The 14,731-nt window shown below is 29.1% G+C and overlaps 1 protein-coding gene across 5 annotated transcripts in view; it reads right to left on the reverse strand.

The window, feature by feature from the left end:
• The window catches only part of LOC103580322 (fat-like cadherin-related tumor suppressor homolog), a 195,004-nt gene that overhangs the window by 30,084 nt on the left and 150,189 nt on the right, over positions 1-14,731 (reverse strand). For all 5 annotated transcript variants that reach the window (XM_053742541.1, XM_053742540.1, XM_053742539.1 and 2 more), the window contains exons 4-5: positions 6,566-6,877; positions 3,232-3,293 (exon numbers count right to left, since the gene is read on the reverse strand). In XM_053742541.1, coding sequence (XP_053598516.1) covers positions 3,232-3,293; positions 6,566-6,877 — 374 coding nt within the window. The remainder of the gene's footprint in view (positions 1-3,231; positions 3,294-6,565; positions 6,878-14,731) is intronic.

Here is a 14,731-nt window from a genome sequence, read left to right on the forward strand (position 1 = left end):
AGGAAATTCACTTGGAAACTAAACTCTATTCTACTCAATTCTATACTTTTCTCTATCTCTATCTCTCGTCGACGTGTTTTGTATCGAGTAACTAAGAAATGCTATCGTGTTTAAACTTTTGTGATCGAATCTGCGATTGTAAACTTCACAACTTTTGTGTTTATGTATTTTGTTTTAACAATGCTTTTGTTATGATTTATTGTTTAACGCTATTTAAATTATATTCGGCAGTTTATAATTTTCAAGTATTTATCAGAATAATTATTTGTGATCTTAAATTCTTAATGAAATATTTAAGGAGACTCTCGCTTATCGAGAGCATAGTAACGATTCATTAAATAATCGCTCTTGAAAATTGATAATTTTGAATTCTATTGAAAATTCCATAAATTCATTATGCAAAAATTTTAATAATCAAAGTAAATTCCTCAGCATTTAATTGAAAAAAAGTAATTAAACACTCAAGTAAATTCTTAAATAAATAAGAGCTTGATTTAAAATTTTTTTCTTTTTTGTCAGTGAAAAATTGACAATGTGACCAAATTAATTTGCTAAGTGAATTAAACGTAACGTCAAACATGAGTCTTTGAATGCTGAATCGGCATTTCGGATAAAACGAGACTTGTGGGAATTCTTTTAAGTCTTGCTTGAATTCCATCTTGATTCTAAATTTTTTTTCTTTCTTTTTTAACTTTTCCATCCAAAAGACTTAGCTTGCTATCTCTGTCTCTCTTTCTCTGCCTTTCTCCTTTTCTTCAGCACCTTATTTACTGAGCTTCTCCTCGGCCTTTATCTGACAGAGCATCAACCAGAACGTTTTTTTTTGCCTCTTTTCATCGTCGTCATTTTACTTTTCAATCTACGCCCTAGACGATGTCATTTTCTTTCTCATTTCCAGTTTTACAATATTGGCAAGATCAACCTGGTTGCTCCTGCCTCCTGGCATCGGAGCTTAAAAGCTCACTAGTCGGTATAAGAGTACGCGAATTCAAAGTAATGGGTAACCTCTACCTGTTAAGAACCAGTTAGTTTACACAGAAGAGCAGAGCACAGCAAACTGTAGCAGAGCAGAGACTAGAGTTAAATTCAATTTATCTTAACAAACTATCACGCAAAATGCCTCGGGACCTAATCTTGAGAATAATCAACTCCTTCCATTGAATTTCCGTTTTATGACGATACTATTATAAGATACACACAATTACATAGTTAGATAGTTTGTGTCGCTGACGTATTAAGTTGTGACACTACATTACTGCTGCACATCTAGGTAAAACGAAGCCTTAGTGATGATGGATGTAATACGGGCATTGACATTTAATTCACCATCTAAATGTATGCTACGGAGGGTTTCGTTGATGCAATTATTACTCGAAAGTGGAAAATTATTATGATTTCCTTCTTTTTTTCTTCTCTTCGCTCTCGTATTTTCTTCCGCTTTTCTGAGTTCACGACTAGCTTGATGTTGCCACTCATCACAGCACTTAAAACATTTTACGAGTTGCACCTTTGTACAATATGTTGTTAAACCTTCTCAGCAATATCCATATAAATATGTTTTTTTTTTATTATGCGCATATTTTATGCAACTAAAGTGTTGATATCTAGTGCAGGCAACTTGAGCTTCAAATTTTGTTTCATGTTTTTACTTTCAAGCATTGGACTTTTAAAACTTTAAAGTAACTGACGTTGTTGTAAAAATTTTCTTTCATTTTTTTTTTTTGAATTTATTTTAGTTGGGCAAATTTTTTAAGCAATTGAATTGAGAAAAATTCATTGTAAAGTAAATGTTAGAATGAAATAGCAAAGTTTTAATTGTATTTAAGTTTGAGTTAAAAATATCAAAATTTTAATTATTTAATCTACGTGGCGTAATTATAACTTTAGTTTGAGTTTAAATATTTAAAAGTTCCAACGCTCGGTATATCATTAAAATGTACAGTTGTAAATAATAAATGATTTTCAAGTTTAGCACTCTGTAGACCGTTGTAGAACAAATATAGTCCAGGTAAAATAGTTTCTGGAATTTTTTTTTTTATTTGTTCATAAATTTAGTCATCACAATAATGCATGAGAATTCAGAACAATGAAAATTAAGTAGTAAATTTAAACTATATGAAAACTTTTTTTTTATTTTCAATAAAATTAAAAAAAATTAATTATCAAAAAATAAATGGAAATTTAAAGAGTAAAATACAGTCGACTACCCGTCATAAGCCTCTTCCCCTCAATCGAGAGTTACTTAGTTCAAACAGCTTTCCCCTTCATCACTTTTTTGAGTTTCGTACCAGACATCCCGTTATAAGCCTCCGTTCAAATTCTCTAAATTATAAACTAACAATAGCAACAAAATATCTAAATAAATTATGAAAATTTACTATCGATGTTTCGCGGAGAATAATTTAATCATTATTAAGTAAAATATTATTTATTGTTCATAGTTATAATCATTAATTACAATTAAAGCTTCTGTTACAATTTAAAAATTTTATTGATCATTATGTTGATCAATAAAATTGTTATTATCATTACTGTAATTAATACCGTTGTCATTATAATTTTTTGTATTACAATAATTATTAGTGTAAAAAGATAAGTATTTATTTTAGCGCTATAAGCACTAGAAAAATTGGGACAGTGACGTATGTAACAAAACGTAAATATGAAGTTTAAAATAATATAAAAAAAAAACAGGCTTATAACGAGTCGTCGAGAACAAAACTAAACGCACGGTAGTGGAAGACTGAAATTACAAGAAAAATTTCCCCTACGTCCCCTAGACCAGGCTTATAACGGGTCGTCGACTGTAAAAAAAAAATTATTAAAAGTCTAGCTATTTAATTTCACCGTGCTTTTAAAAGCGACGCAGGATTAAATAAATAATTTTAAAAAATATACTTTACTTGGAAAAAAATATCTGTATAGTACGTTAGAGTATTTTTAATGCAATATTAAAAAAAAGGCAAAATCACTAATGTTATTCTGGATAACTTATGAACGGTAAATTTACTTCTATCGATAAGTCTATCCTCTTTAGAAAAGCCTATCTGCTCTATATAACCTCCATCTAGAATCTCAAGTAAATTATCTACAGAATAGAAAGTCAAAGGCTTATTTAACATAAAATATTATCAATAATAATTTAAAATAATAAATAACAATACTTAAAAAATCAATAATATGTAATATATGTAAATATAAATTACGCAATGCTTGCATCAATACACTTACCTCGAGAATATGTTCAACTTGGTTTTCACGATCGAGTTTTCTGCCGCTGGTTGTAATCAGACCTGAAACACGCGATTTACACCAACATAAGTTACATTCAAATTAATAAATGGACTTTCTGTCAACTTTTTTAAGTTTCAGATATTTTCAAACTGATATTAAATTTATATATACAAACATTATACACACGCCATTTTGCAATTTAACATTATCGACTTGTAGAAATAAATGCAGATTCAAATTTTATTTTTAGAAATTTTTCTTAAATATTTTTCTTACTCAAAATTTTTGCTAAAATAATTTACATATTTTATTTTTTAAAGACATTTTAATTCAAAAATTTTCTAAATGCACTTAATCTTTTTTTCTTCCTCGTATAATTTACCTACTTAAATTTTTATCGGTTAGTATTATTAAAATACAATCTATGAATACAATTATTTATGAAAATATAATAAGAAAGAAAGAATATGTAACAGGAAGTCATTTTATTCAGTGCACCAAGTATCATTTATGAATAACAACACGTGGCATACAACATCTGTATATACAAATTCAATATATACGAAGAGAACACATATCTTTATTTTTTATTATTGTTGCTTTTCATTATTTTTTCATTCTTTTCATTTAATATGATATCAAACAGGAATTTAAAACAAATATGTCATATACAATATTTTGTAATTTGGAAATTTATAAGAGTTAAAAGTAAGACCAGAGATTTAGACAGATATCATACTTTTTAAGATTGTGACGAATTAAAATGGGAAAGTACCCGGCAAAAGTGGGAAAAAATATTTTAAGGAAATTAATTTTCGTTTGTCATGGGAAATTTTTTTTTTTAAACTCTTTCGCAATTTTACAAAAGTAATGATTTAAATTTTAATTTTGAAAAATTTGACTTGCAGTAAAATTCAAGATTTAATTGTGAAAAAAAAAAAAAAAAAAATGGAAAATTTTTAAAAAAGAAAAAAATGTTGAATCAAGTCCTGGAAATTTTAAATTGCTGAAAAATAATGATTCTGATATTGACAGATAATTGAAAATTTTCGGATTGTTTTTTCAACAAATTAATTACAAAACCAAAAAAACTAAAAATATGCACATGTAGAAAATTTTGAAAACTATAGGTGCAATTTTTCCAAATATTTTTTTTTTGTAATTTACCGTTTTGAAAAATAATCCAAAAATTATTAGACGTCGGCTAATTTCAGAATCATGAAAAATAAATATAAAAAAATTTAAATTTGAAAACATTGACAACTAAAATTTTTTTTTTTTTAGTAATCCTTTTTGTCCAGTCCTCTTCTATTTATTTATCAACACTGCCAACTCTTATAAAAGTAATAAAAATTTAAAACAGTATGACTAGACATTGATTTCAACAAGCAGATAAATCGATAAACAGTTACACGAGCTCTATATAAAAGTACTCTAACATAAAATTTGTTCGGCAATGTTGGACATAATGACGGGATTTTGTTTTATATAATAGTTTATCTATAGAAAACGGATTTTCTCGCGTTGTCGATCGTGATGTTGTGTTTGTAACAGCTGTTTGTACTCTCTCTTGGATGAACGACGTGGCAAATCGTTTTCCATGACACTATTGTCATAAAAATAAAAAAAGCTATCCGGTATTTTCATCATCTCGGTGATTGGTAAAAAACAAAAAAATTTATTGTCGAAAATGACAATACAGCGATAGTAATAAAAATTTAAAAACTAAAATAAAGCCAAGCGTCTGGATGGAAGTTTTTTTTTACTGCAAGTAGATTTTCATTAAGCGATTACCTGAGCTAGGATTTTTTTAGCGAGATTAAAAAATAGTTTGAAATAAAAAATAGCAAACTCAACTTTATTGAAAATTGATTCAGAGTTGTAGTAATCGTAATATTACACAGTAGATAACGATATTATAGTGTCTCGCGGCTTGCCAATACTAAATTTATTGCTGTAGTTTTTACACCAGCTGGAACTGCAATATTTTCTCCTGGATGGTCTCCATGATTTGACGCACCCCCGAGCAATGTATCTGCTTTTCCGAGAGACATTGCCGTCGACGGATTGTTTGAAATACCGTCGCAGATTCACGTCTGCTCGCTAATGGCGATGATTAAATTTTTTTTAATACCATCCCTAAGCTAAATTAACTATTCCGTTTAAAATTTTTTAATAAATCCCGAATAAATAATATCTTTTTAATTTTAGAGATGAAAAATAATTAAGCTGGCAATAATTTTTAGCTAAATTACCTCGGAAATAATTTATTTTATAAAGAACCGTTAAATATGACGTTGTACTCGGAAACAATTTATTCTTATATAAATTTTCGTGGAGTTAATTATTTTTCCATTGATCCAAGTACTAAAAATATTTAAAACTGTCAGAAAATAATTCGTTATTATTTCTTTTTAGCAAACTAGTTCAAGTAATTTCTTGCTAATAGACTTCAAATCCACGAGAACCTTTGGAATTTATTTATTTTAATAAGTCTGCGTATAATTATTTTCTTAATTAGAGTATTAAGTCTTGAAACGTTTAAAAAATATAAAATTGTTTACTTAAGGAGGTACAAGCGAGTCTAATATAAAAACTAATTTTCTAACTATTTGAAACTTAGTATATATATAAATAAGTACTTTTTCTATATATTTTAAAAATTTGAAAATGATCCACGATCTAGTTTTTCAGAAAAAAAGATTTTAAAATGACGTTTTCAAGGTTCTTTTACACAGACTCTTATGGCGGATAAGCTCCCGACATGACATTCGATTTTTTTCATTATTAACCTCTCAAGTTTAAGAAATAAAAAACCACATGCCTAAAACTTGAATATTTTTAGAATATAAGATTTTAACAATATAGTGTTACCGTTGTAGTTATTTAAATAATTCAAGTTAAACTTTATTATTTAATCTCGTTCATCGACAGACATACATATTATTGAGGATTTGGCAACATCGCGGAAGCAGCTGAGAGAAAAAACAAAGATAGGAATACATTAATAAGAGAGACGAGATTAGAAATAAATTTTTCCCGCTTTAATTTGAATATCGATGTTTAAGAAGTTAGAACGCGCTGCTGCCAAATCTTTTTATTAAATCATATGAGTCAAAAATAACCAAGTAATTTCATTACTTTCTTTAATTAAATAACTAATAATTATTAATTTATGAATTCGTTATGTCATTATAAATTAAAATAATGAATTTTTATAACTATTAAGAGAATTTAGCTAACAAAAAAATTCAAACACTACTTTGACTCACTAGTTTCGCTCGAACCTCCTTAAATAAATTCGGTAAAAATAAAAAATATTTTTTCTTACCCGTGGTAGAGTTAATAAGAAAATATCCTTCAGGATTGCCACTGGTGATGGAAAAACTGAATTCCTGAGGTGAAATATCTCCATCGAATGCTTTTATTTGCACTACACTGACGCCAGCTGGTGAATTTTCCGGAATGGATGGATAATAAACGGGCAGTTGAGTTAGCGGAGTATTGTCGTTTTCGTCCAGAACTTGAACGTACATCTGCAGTTGTGAGCTTAATGGGACTACACCATGGTCCTGTGCATACACGGTTAACCAATATCCCTCTTTTGATTCCACATCCAGTACAGCTTTGGTTCTCACATTTCCTAAACAATAAAATTTCAATTCAATTAGTAACTGAAACTTGTTCTTGTTCACATAATAATAATAATAATAATAATAATTTCCAGTAATATTGTTAGACTTATTATAAATATTCAAATAATGACCACTCGGTTGTCAAATGCGCGGGCAGGAAACACTAAATTTGCAGAGTTCTAACCACTGGGCGAGCAATTTTGGATAATTCAAAACCTGTAGGCGAACCGAACCAGCAACTGCACGATTGCCTGTGGCTATGTTTAGTTGTTATTGTTAGTTGGAATATCAGAAGCAAACTATTCTAGGATAATGATAGAGGACAACTAAATTGGGTCTGTACAAAATCCAACTAATTTTATCGTCGCTCTTCGTGAGATTCGGCCGGCACTTATCATTAGTTCCCTTCAAAAACGTCGACCATAGGATTACGTCAATTCGTGTTATAAAATTTTTCGGTCATAATTATAGTTTTTTTTTAATTTGAACAAATCGAGACGGTTGTTTGCTTATTTTTTTATTGAAGGTTATGTCGAGATTAAATTTTCGAGGTGTTTATGAGATACTAGAGGTAAAAAAGTTAAAAAATATGTATGAAGATTTGAACGGCATGAAAGGAGGAAAAAAGCTCAACACAATTGCGGCATCATAAATAATTCAGGATAGGGAGATTTCATGGTTTTTGATAGTGTCAAACGGTTATCGAGTGAGCCTGGTTTGACGCGAATAGAGCGGTGTGTAAGATGAATGAAATGAGTTTAAAAGTTGTCGGAAAACTTTTATTATAATTCATGACTTTGACATTGAGTAGTTTACCTTTTCATCGAGAGAATTTAACTATTCGTGAAAGTTTGATGATAATATATTTAACGTTAAATTTCATCACTATCGTGTATTAATAATAATTTTGTTTAACATCAATTTTCGTTATAAATAATTTATAGTAATGTAATAAATGATTTATGGTTGAGTTATTATTGTATACAAAAGTTTTAAATAGTTGATAGACGCAGGAGATTGAGTAAAATAAATTGTAGGTAACTCAATTTCCAACGAAATGAATACGATTTCCTGGCGAGACAGGAAAGGCCATGTTCAAGGCTTATGCTTTGAGACTTTATTTCATTGATGTTATAAATGAAAATATTTATATTTCATTGTTTTAAAAACTTTTTTTTTTTTTTAATTGTTTATTTTCATGACAAAAGAATTTATTATATTAAATAAAAAAGATAAATTTTTTAAAAAATTTTAAAAATTCATGTCCTACAATTTTGACTATACAGTCGACTACCCGTTATAAGCCTAGTCTCGGGGACGTGGGGAAAATTTTTCTTCTAATTTCAGTCTTCCCACTACCGTGCGTTTAGTTTTGTTCTCGACTACCCGTTATAAGCCTGTTTTATTTTATATCATTTTAAACGTCATATTTACGTTTTGTTACATACGTCACTATACCAATTTTTCTAGTGCTTATAGCGCTAAAATAAATACTTATCTTTTTACACTAATAATAATTGTAATGCAAAAAATTATAATGACAACGGTATTAATTACAGTAATGATAATAATAATTTTATTGATCAACATAATGATCAATAAAACTTTTAAATTGTAACAGAAGCTTTAATTGTAATTAATGATTACAACTATGAACAATAAATAATATTTTACTTAATAATGATTAAATTATTCTCCGCGAAACATCGATAGTAAATTTTCATAATTTATTTAAATATTTTGTTCGTATTGTTAGTTTATAATTTAGAGAATTTTAACGGAGGCTTATAACGGGATGTCTGGTACGAAACTCAAAAAAGTGGTTAAGTGGGGAAGCTTTTTGGACTCGGGAACTCCCGATCAAGGGGAAGAGTCGATTGTCTACCTGTCAATTGAATTTGAAACTTTTTTGCTTAGTTCATGCGAGGCAAAACGGACATAGATTTTTTTTAACGTTTGGTCAATCGGTTTTTAAATTCAAATACATAAATTTAATTTTTGTTTGAGAATAAAACGATTTAAATAAAAAAAATAAATTGAGTTTCAAGAGATATTTAAAATTTTAATAAGTATTGTATTGTAAATTCCATAAATTCTCATAACATGCATGTGGTTTTGATGAAAAATTCACGACATTCTCTAAGATTTATAAGGAATTTATTAAAAGTATTAATTTTTAATAAAAATCTCGATGTGGCCACTCTGCTCCACACCTCAATCAAACAAATAATTAACTTGTATACATATAATTACAGTAAATTAGTTTAAGTACTTATGTAAGATCAAAATCATATAACCATATTTTCGTTATTAACTTTCAAATTGTATGATGACATGAAAATATTTAAAATTGAAACCACAGGATAAAAAAAGTTAATTAACATTTTGCATAATTTTAATCAGTAATAGTAACATAGCTACATTTATTAACAACTAATAATTAGATTTATTATGTAAAGAGAAAATCAAGACCTAAAATAACAAGAGTTTCGTAATATCGTGACTAGTTAATTGGGTGCTGCTGTTCAAGCTTTGATTTGTGGCTTCAAATTCGAAATAATTAACAAGGCGAGAAAAGCGACCATCGTAAATACTTTTGATCGATCTTACTTTATCAAATTCCCTACTATAAAACAACCACATCACCTACACCCACACTTACATCTACTCCTCGTAGCCTTACTAGCACACAATTCCTCAATTGGATTTCGTAAATAATCAACCTGTTTGATTATTATTCGTTACAGTAATTCTGCCTATAAATTATTTATGTGTAAAAAATACATGGAATACATAATTTTTTTAGTGTTGCTGACACACAGAAATTTCTTGTATTTGTGTTAAAAAATTATTTGGTTAAATTTTTTGGGTTGATTTTTAACACAGCATCTGTTAATTCAACACAAATCCTTTGTGTAACTTTACTTTTACTGATTTTTTATGTTAAATGATTAGAAAATTTGTAATGTAAGACATTTCTTGTGTTATTCGAAAATTAACACAAAATTTGAGTTGTTTAGCTAAACACTCCTGCGCGTTGATTCATTACTGTAACCAAGCAAAGCATTGTTTACGAGGAAACTTGGATTATAATTGACTTACAATTAAATATAATCATAGATAACTTTAATATTTTTTGATCAGGTTTAATGATTTTTTTATTCTCATTTTACGGGAGGACAATTCATAGCTTCGTTTTTTAGAAAAATCACTGAAAATCGAACTAATTGTTTGCTAATTGACAAAAGTTGTACTAGAATAGATCAGTATACTTGAGTTGGTTAGGTTATGTGCTTATATTTATTAATTAATTTTAACACGAAAGTCTGTTAAATTTTCACAAATTTTTTGTCAAAATAACAGATTTTGTGTTTAATTATTTACTTTGATTAAAAAACTAAATTCGATCGAATTAAACAGAAATAAATTTTTAATTCAATCTAATTCAGATAAATTCTATTAATTCGGTACCTAACTTAAAAATGAATTCTGTCTAATTCGGCATGAAAACCAGACTTTGTCCAAATTAAAACGAATTTAAATAATTTTATTCGGTTTAATTCTAATTAATTCGAAAATAATTCTGCAATTTTTGGTTCTGAATCCGAATTAAACTGAATCAAAATGAATTCGAAACTTTCAAATCGGTTTTATTCTGTTTAATTCAAATTCGAATTTCCAATACAGTTGAATTCTGTTTTGCAGAATTTGACAGAATATAACAAAATTAGAATTTTGAATTCAGTTGTTTAATCAGGGTAACATAAAATTTGTGTTAAAGATCAACACAAACGCAATGTGTTAAATTAACCCAAAAATTTGTGTAGACCTTTTGTAACACGATTTGTATTGAATTTAAAACAAAATTTCTAACTACGCATATACACATACCAGTCGATTAGTAATGATCCACTCTAAATGCAATATTCAATAAATAAGTTTATAGCGGAATGAACTACCCAATAAATGGGCGTAGGTCAAAAGCTATTTAATAGCCCATTCTATTTTCTATTTATTTAGTATAATACTAAGTTACATTTCAATTTATTTACGAAACTATTTAACCATACATATAGCTATAGCTACTACTAAAGTAGTTGTTGTTACCCCGTTGTTATAGTTCATATTCATTAAATGTTTAGTTCGTTATCCTCTGACCGCATTACTTTATCCTACAAAACTTTAAAGCATCGCATATATTAGATAACAGCAGAGTCCGATTTCCACAAAAGTTTCGAACAAACGATTTTAAAATTATTCAAATCATTAAGTACTTTTGTACGTCATGCAATCCTGATTATACTTGCGCGATATATATAACAACTGATATATCGTGTCTGATAATCGAAGTTTTTTTTTGCAATTTAACCCTTTTTCAAAACGAATATTTGTTTATCATTAAATAACAATTTCGTATGAGTTAATTTTAATTAAAATAAAATTGATGAGCGCGGATGGTTACTACTGTATGATATGATTAAGGAATAGTATTAAGTGAGATTTATAGAGGACATGAGAGACGCAAGTGAACAAAGAGAGGAATAATAGAGAGGGTTTGAGAGTCTGAATGATAGAGAAAGCTTTAAAGTTATGGGAATGCTATAAGGGTCTTTTGGATCCGCCTTGGTCGTGTACTCGTGTCTTCTCGGTCTCTGCTTTCGTATCCGGTCTGTGACGAGATTTCCACCCCTGACTAGTACCTAACTACCGAGCTTCGTGCAACCCCTCCGGGCTTTAGAGTCAAGGGAGCCGAGTAGAGGATGTTTGGGCGAAAAGCCAACAGTTAGACCTTACGCTTTCCGTTTTACTTCTTCTCTTACTTTTCTTATTCTTTTTCATACTTTTCACGGTAAATGTCCAAGATACTGTCTCGCTCTTGTATTGAAAATAAAACAAAACTAGTTATTTCTTTTATGCTTACTCCATACTCAAAATCCTATCACTATTTTACACGCGAGATCCGATGAAATTTTATTTTTTAAAATTCAGAACATCTTCGATAGGTGTTTCAGTAAGAAAAATTTTATGCTCTGTTTGGTTATTGATTTTGTTGTTTTTTTTCTGACTTATTAATCTATTGATTTTTTTTTATTTTTCATTTAACATTTTACGACACATTCATTTTAGAGATCGTAAATAAAAGTATGGAGATACGAAGTTTACGATCTTTTTTGCCGAAAAGTTTAAAATCTTTCTTCATTTCATTATAGATTAATAAAAACTTTGATAAAATATTGAAGCAAAATCAATAGTTTTAATAAAATTATCATAATATTAAATCGCGAGTGAAATGTTGTTAGAGCATCAGTAAGTTAAGCTAAGAGACATAAAATAATTACAGTAATGATATACTGTCAGGTATTTTCATTAAATAACATGTATGTTAACTGGAATACGTATATATATATATATATATATATTTGCATATGAAATATGTACGAGAGTAAACGTCACACGTTCATGAATAACACACATTAAAGCGATTTGATGTCATACAATGAGTGTCACGAGAGGAAAAAATCAACTTATAATTTTTTGCAAGCAAGCAGTGGGAAAACTCGATTGTATTTAAAAGCTCGTGATTAAATATCTCGAGGAAATTAATTGTGTCGGGTGGTAGTTAACTGGTGGACACATACTTTTTTCATACCCAACAACTCTTGAGACTATAATTTTTCATTCTATTAGCACGGGTTATTAGTTTTCTGTAAACCTTCCTGTTCTGTTAATTTATTATTAAACTGTAAAAAATTTGCAGAGTGAACACGGAGTGGATGACTTTTTATCTATTTAATTCTATTGTAGTGAATTTTACTCCGAAAAGAAGTTTCGGAAAATATTAATTGTACAGTCGATTACCCGTCATAAGCCTGCCCTCTATAAACCTCTTTTCCTCAATCGAGAGTTACTGATTCTAAACAGCTTTCCCCTTCATCACTTTTTTGAGTTTCGTACCAGACATCCCGTTATAAGCCTCCGTTAAAATTCTCTAAGTTATAAACTAACAATACGAACAAAATATCTAAATAAATTATGAAAATTTACTATCGATGTTTCGCGGAGAATAATTTAATCATTATTAAGTAAAATATTATTTATTGTTCATAGTTGTAATCATTAATTACAATTAAAGTTTCTGTTACAATTTGAAAGTTTTATTGATCATTATGTTGATCAATAAAATTATTATTATCATTACTGTAATTAATACCGTTGTCATTATAGTTTTTTACATTACAATTATTATTAGTGTAAAAAGATAAGTATTTATTTTAGCGCTATAAGCACTAGAAAAATTGGGATAGTGACGTATGTAACAAAACGTAAATATGACGTTTAAAATGATATAAAATAAACACAGGCTTATAACGAGTAGTCGAGAACAAAACTAAACGCCCGGTAGTGAGAAGACTGAAATTACAAGAAAAATTTCCCCTACGTCCCCTAGACCAGGCTTATAACGGGTAGTTGAATGTATATATATGAAATTATAATTTAGTAAGATACTAAAACTTTTTATAAACGGAAAACATAATATTTTAAGTTTAATTATTAAAATCTTAATTGATTATTTATGAAAATGATTAACAGCTGCTTCTATTAAATATAAATTTATTTAAGTATTTAAACTTCGGACCAGACTGAATGCGGATTGAAGTAAAATCCGCTTCACTCCGTCCATAAAAAAATCCCTATTCACTCCTGATTTTTCGCAGTGTACTATTCGGCACAAATAAAAAATCTAAAATAATGAAAAAATTTTAAGTCTGACGGGCGCCCAGGCATTTTGACTGGCGTGAGCTGCCACGGCAGTGCAGCGAAATAGCGAGAGACGAGTTGTGGGACAATATTCTATCGTCACCTGCTGTGCAGAGTTTATTCTTTGCACGTTGGTTGGATGTTATTGGAACTGCTGGTGTACTATATTGTATATAGTACAGAGAAGTATAACAGCAACAACAACGACCTACACGTTGCTCATCATGAGAGTGTCCATCAGCTATAAAGGCTTTAACTCAAGCGACAAAACGTGACTGAAAAAATATATTTTCCTATAGGAAACATATATATTTCACTTACAAACACACGCTCAGTTACTTACTCACGTGCGGTACTTTTTCACAGAGCAATTATAAGTTTTTAAATGAAAATAAATTTTTTTTTAATGGAAATGAAAATATAAATAGAAGAAAAGCAAATTAAACCGCAGTGAGATTAAACAAAAATTATCCTATTAAAAGCTGCACAAAGACATCAAGACAATATATGGTGCGTGCCATGAGCATGAACGCACAGCTAAACCCGGGGTACGTAGGGTGGTTTTAGCAATAAGCTTGTTAATAAGAGTAACCATGTGTGCGTGGGTGGTTGGTTATAAAATGGGTATTATTCTCAGCTCTCATACAACTTCGAGCCCTATTATTGTTATTATAGTAATGCCAAGTCACGAGTCATTGTTTGCTGTTAAATGAACTCGATTCAGGAGCAAATTAAACAACCGAAATAAAACGTACATTATATATATTACATATGCATATATATATTTATATTTATATATTAATGTCTGTGTATACGGGTATGAAAAATAGTATCAAGGGATTCCGCTTTGGCAATCAATTTACGTTTCGAATTATTCCCATGCTGTGGACCATCTGGCATTCGTTCTCGTTCGTTGCAATCGAGATGTCCGAAGATTATTAGCGTAGATTATATTCGGCAGGTGGCCTATTATTCCGCATTGTTTAGCTGTAGTTGTAGTTAATTTACAATGCATTGAGCACGAGGAATTTTGCCACAGGTCTCACTTACATCTGGGAAACTGATTGAAAAAAAATATCGCGTTACATCCATTGAGTCTGAGG

The sequence above is a fragment of the Microplitis demolitor genome, chromosome 10, assembly GCF_026212275.2.
Source record: "Microplitis demolitor isolate Queensland-Clemson2020A chromosome 10, iyMicDemo2.1a, whole genome shotgun sequence".
Lineage (NCBI taxonomy): Eukaryota > Metazoa > Arthropoda > Insecta > Hymenoptera > Braconidae > Microplitis > Microplitis demolitor.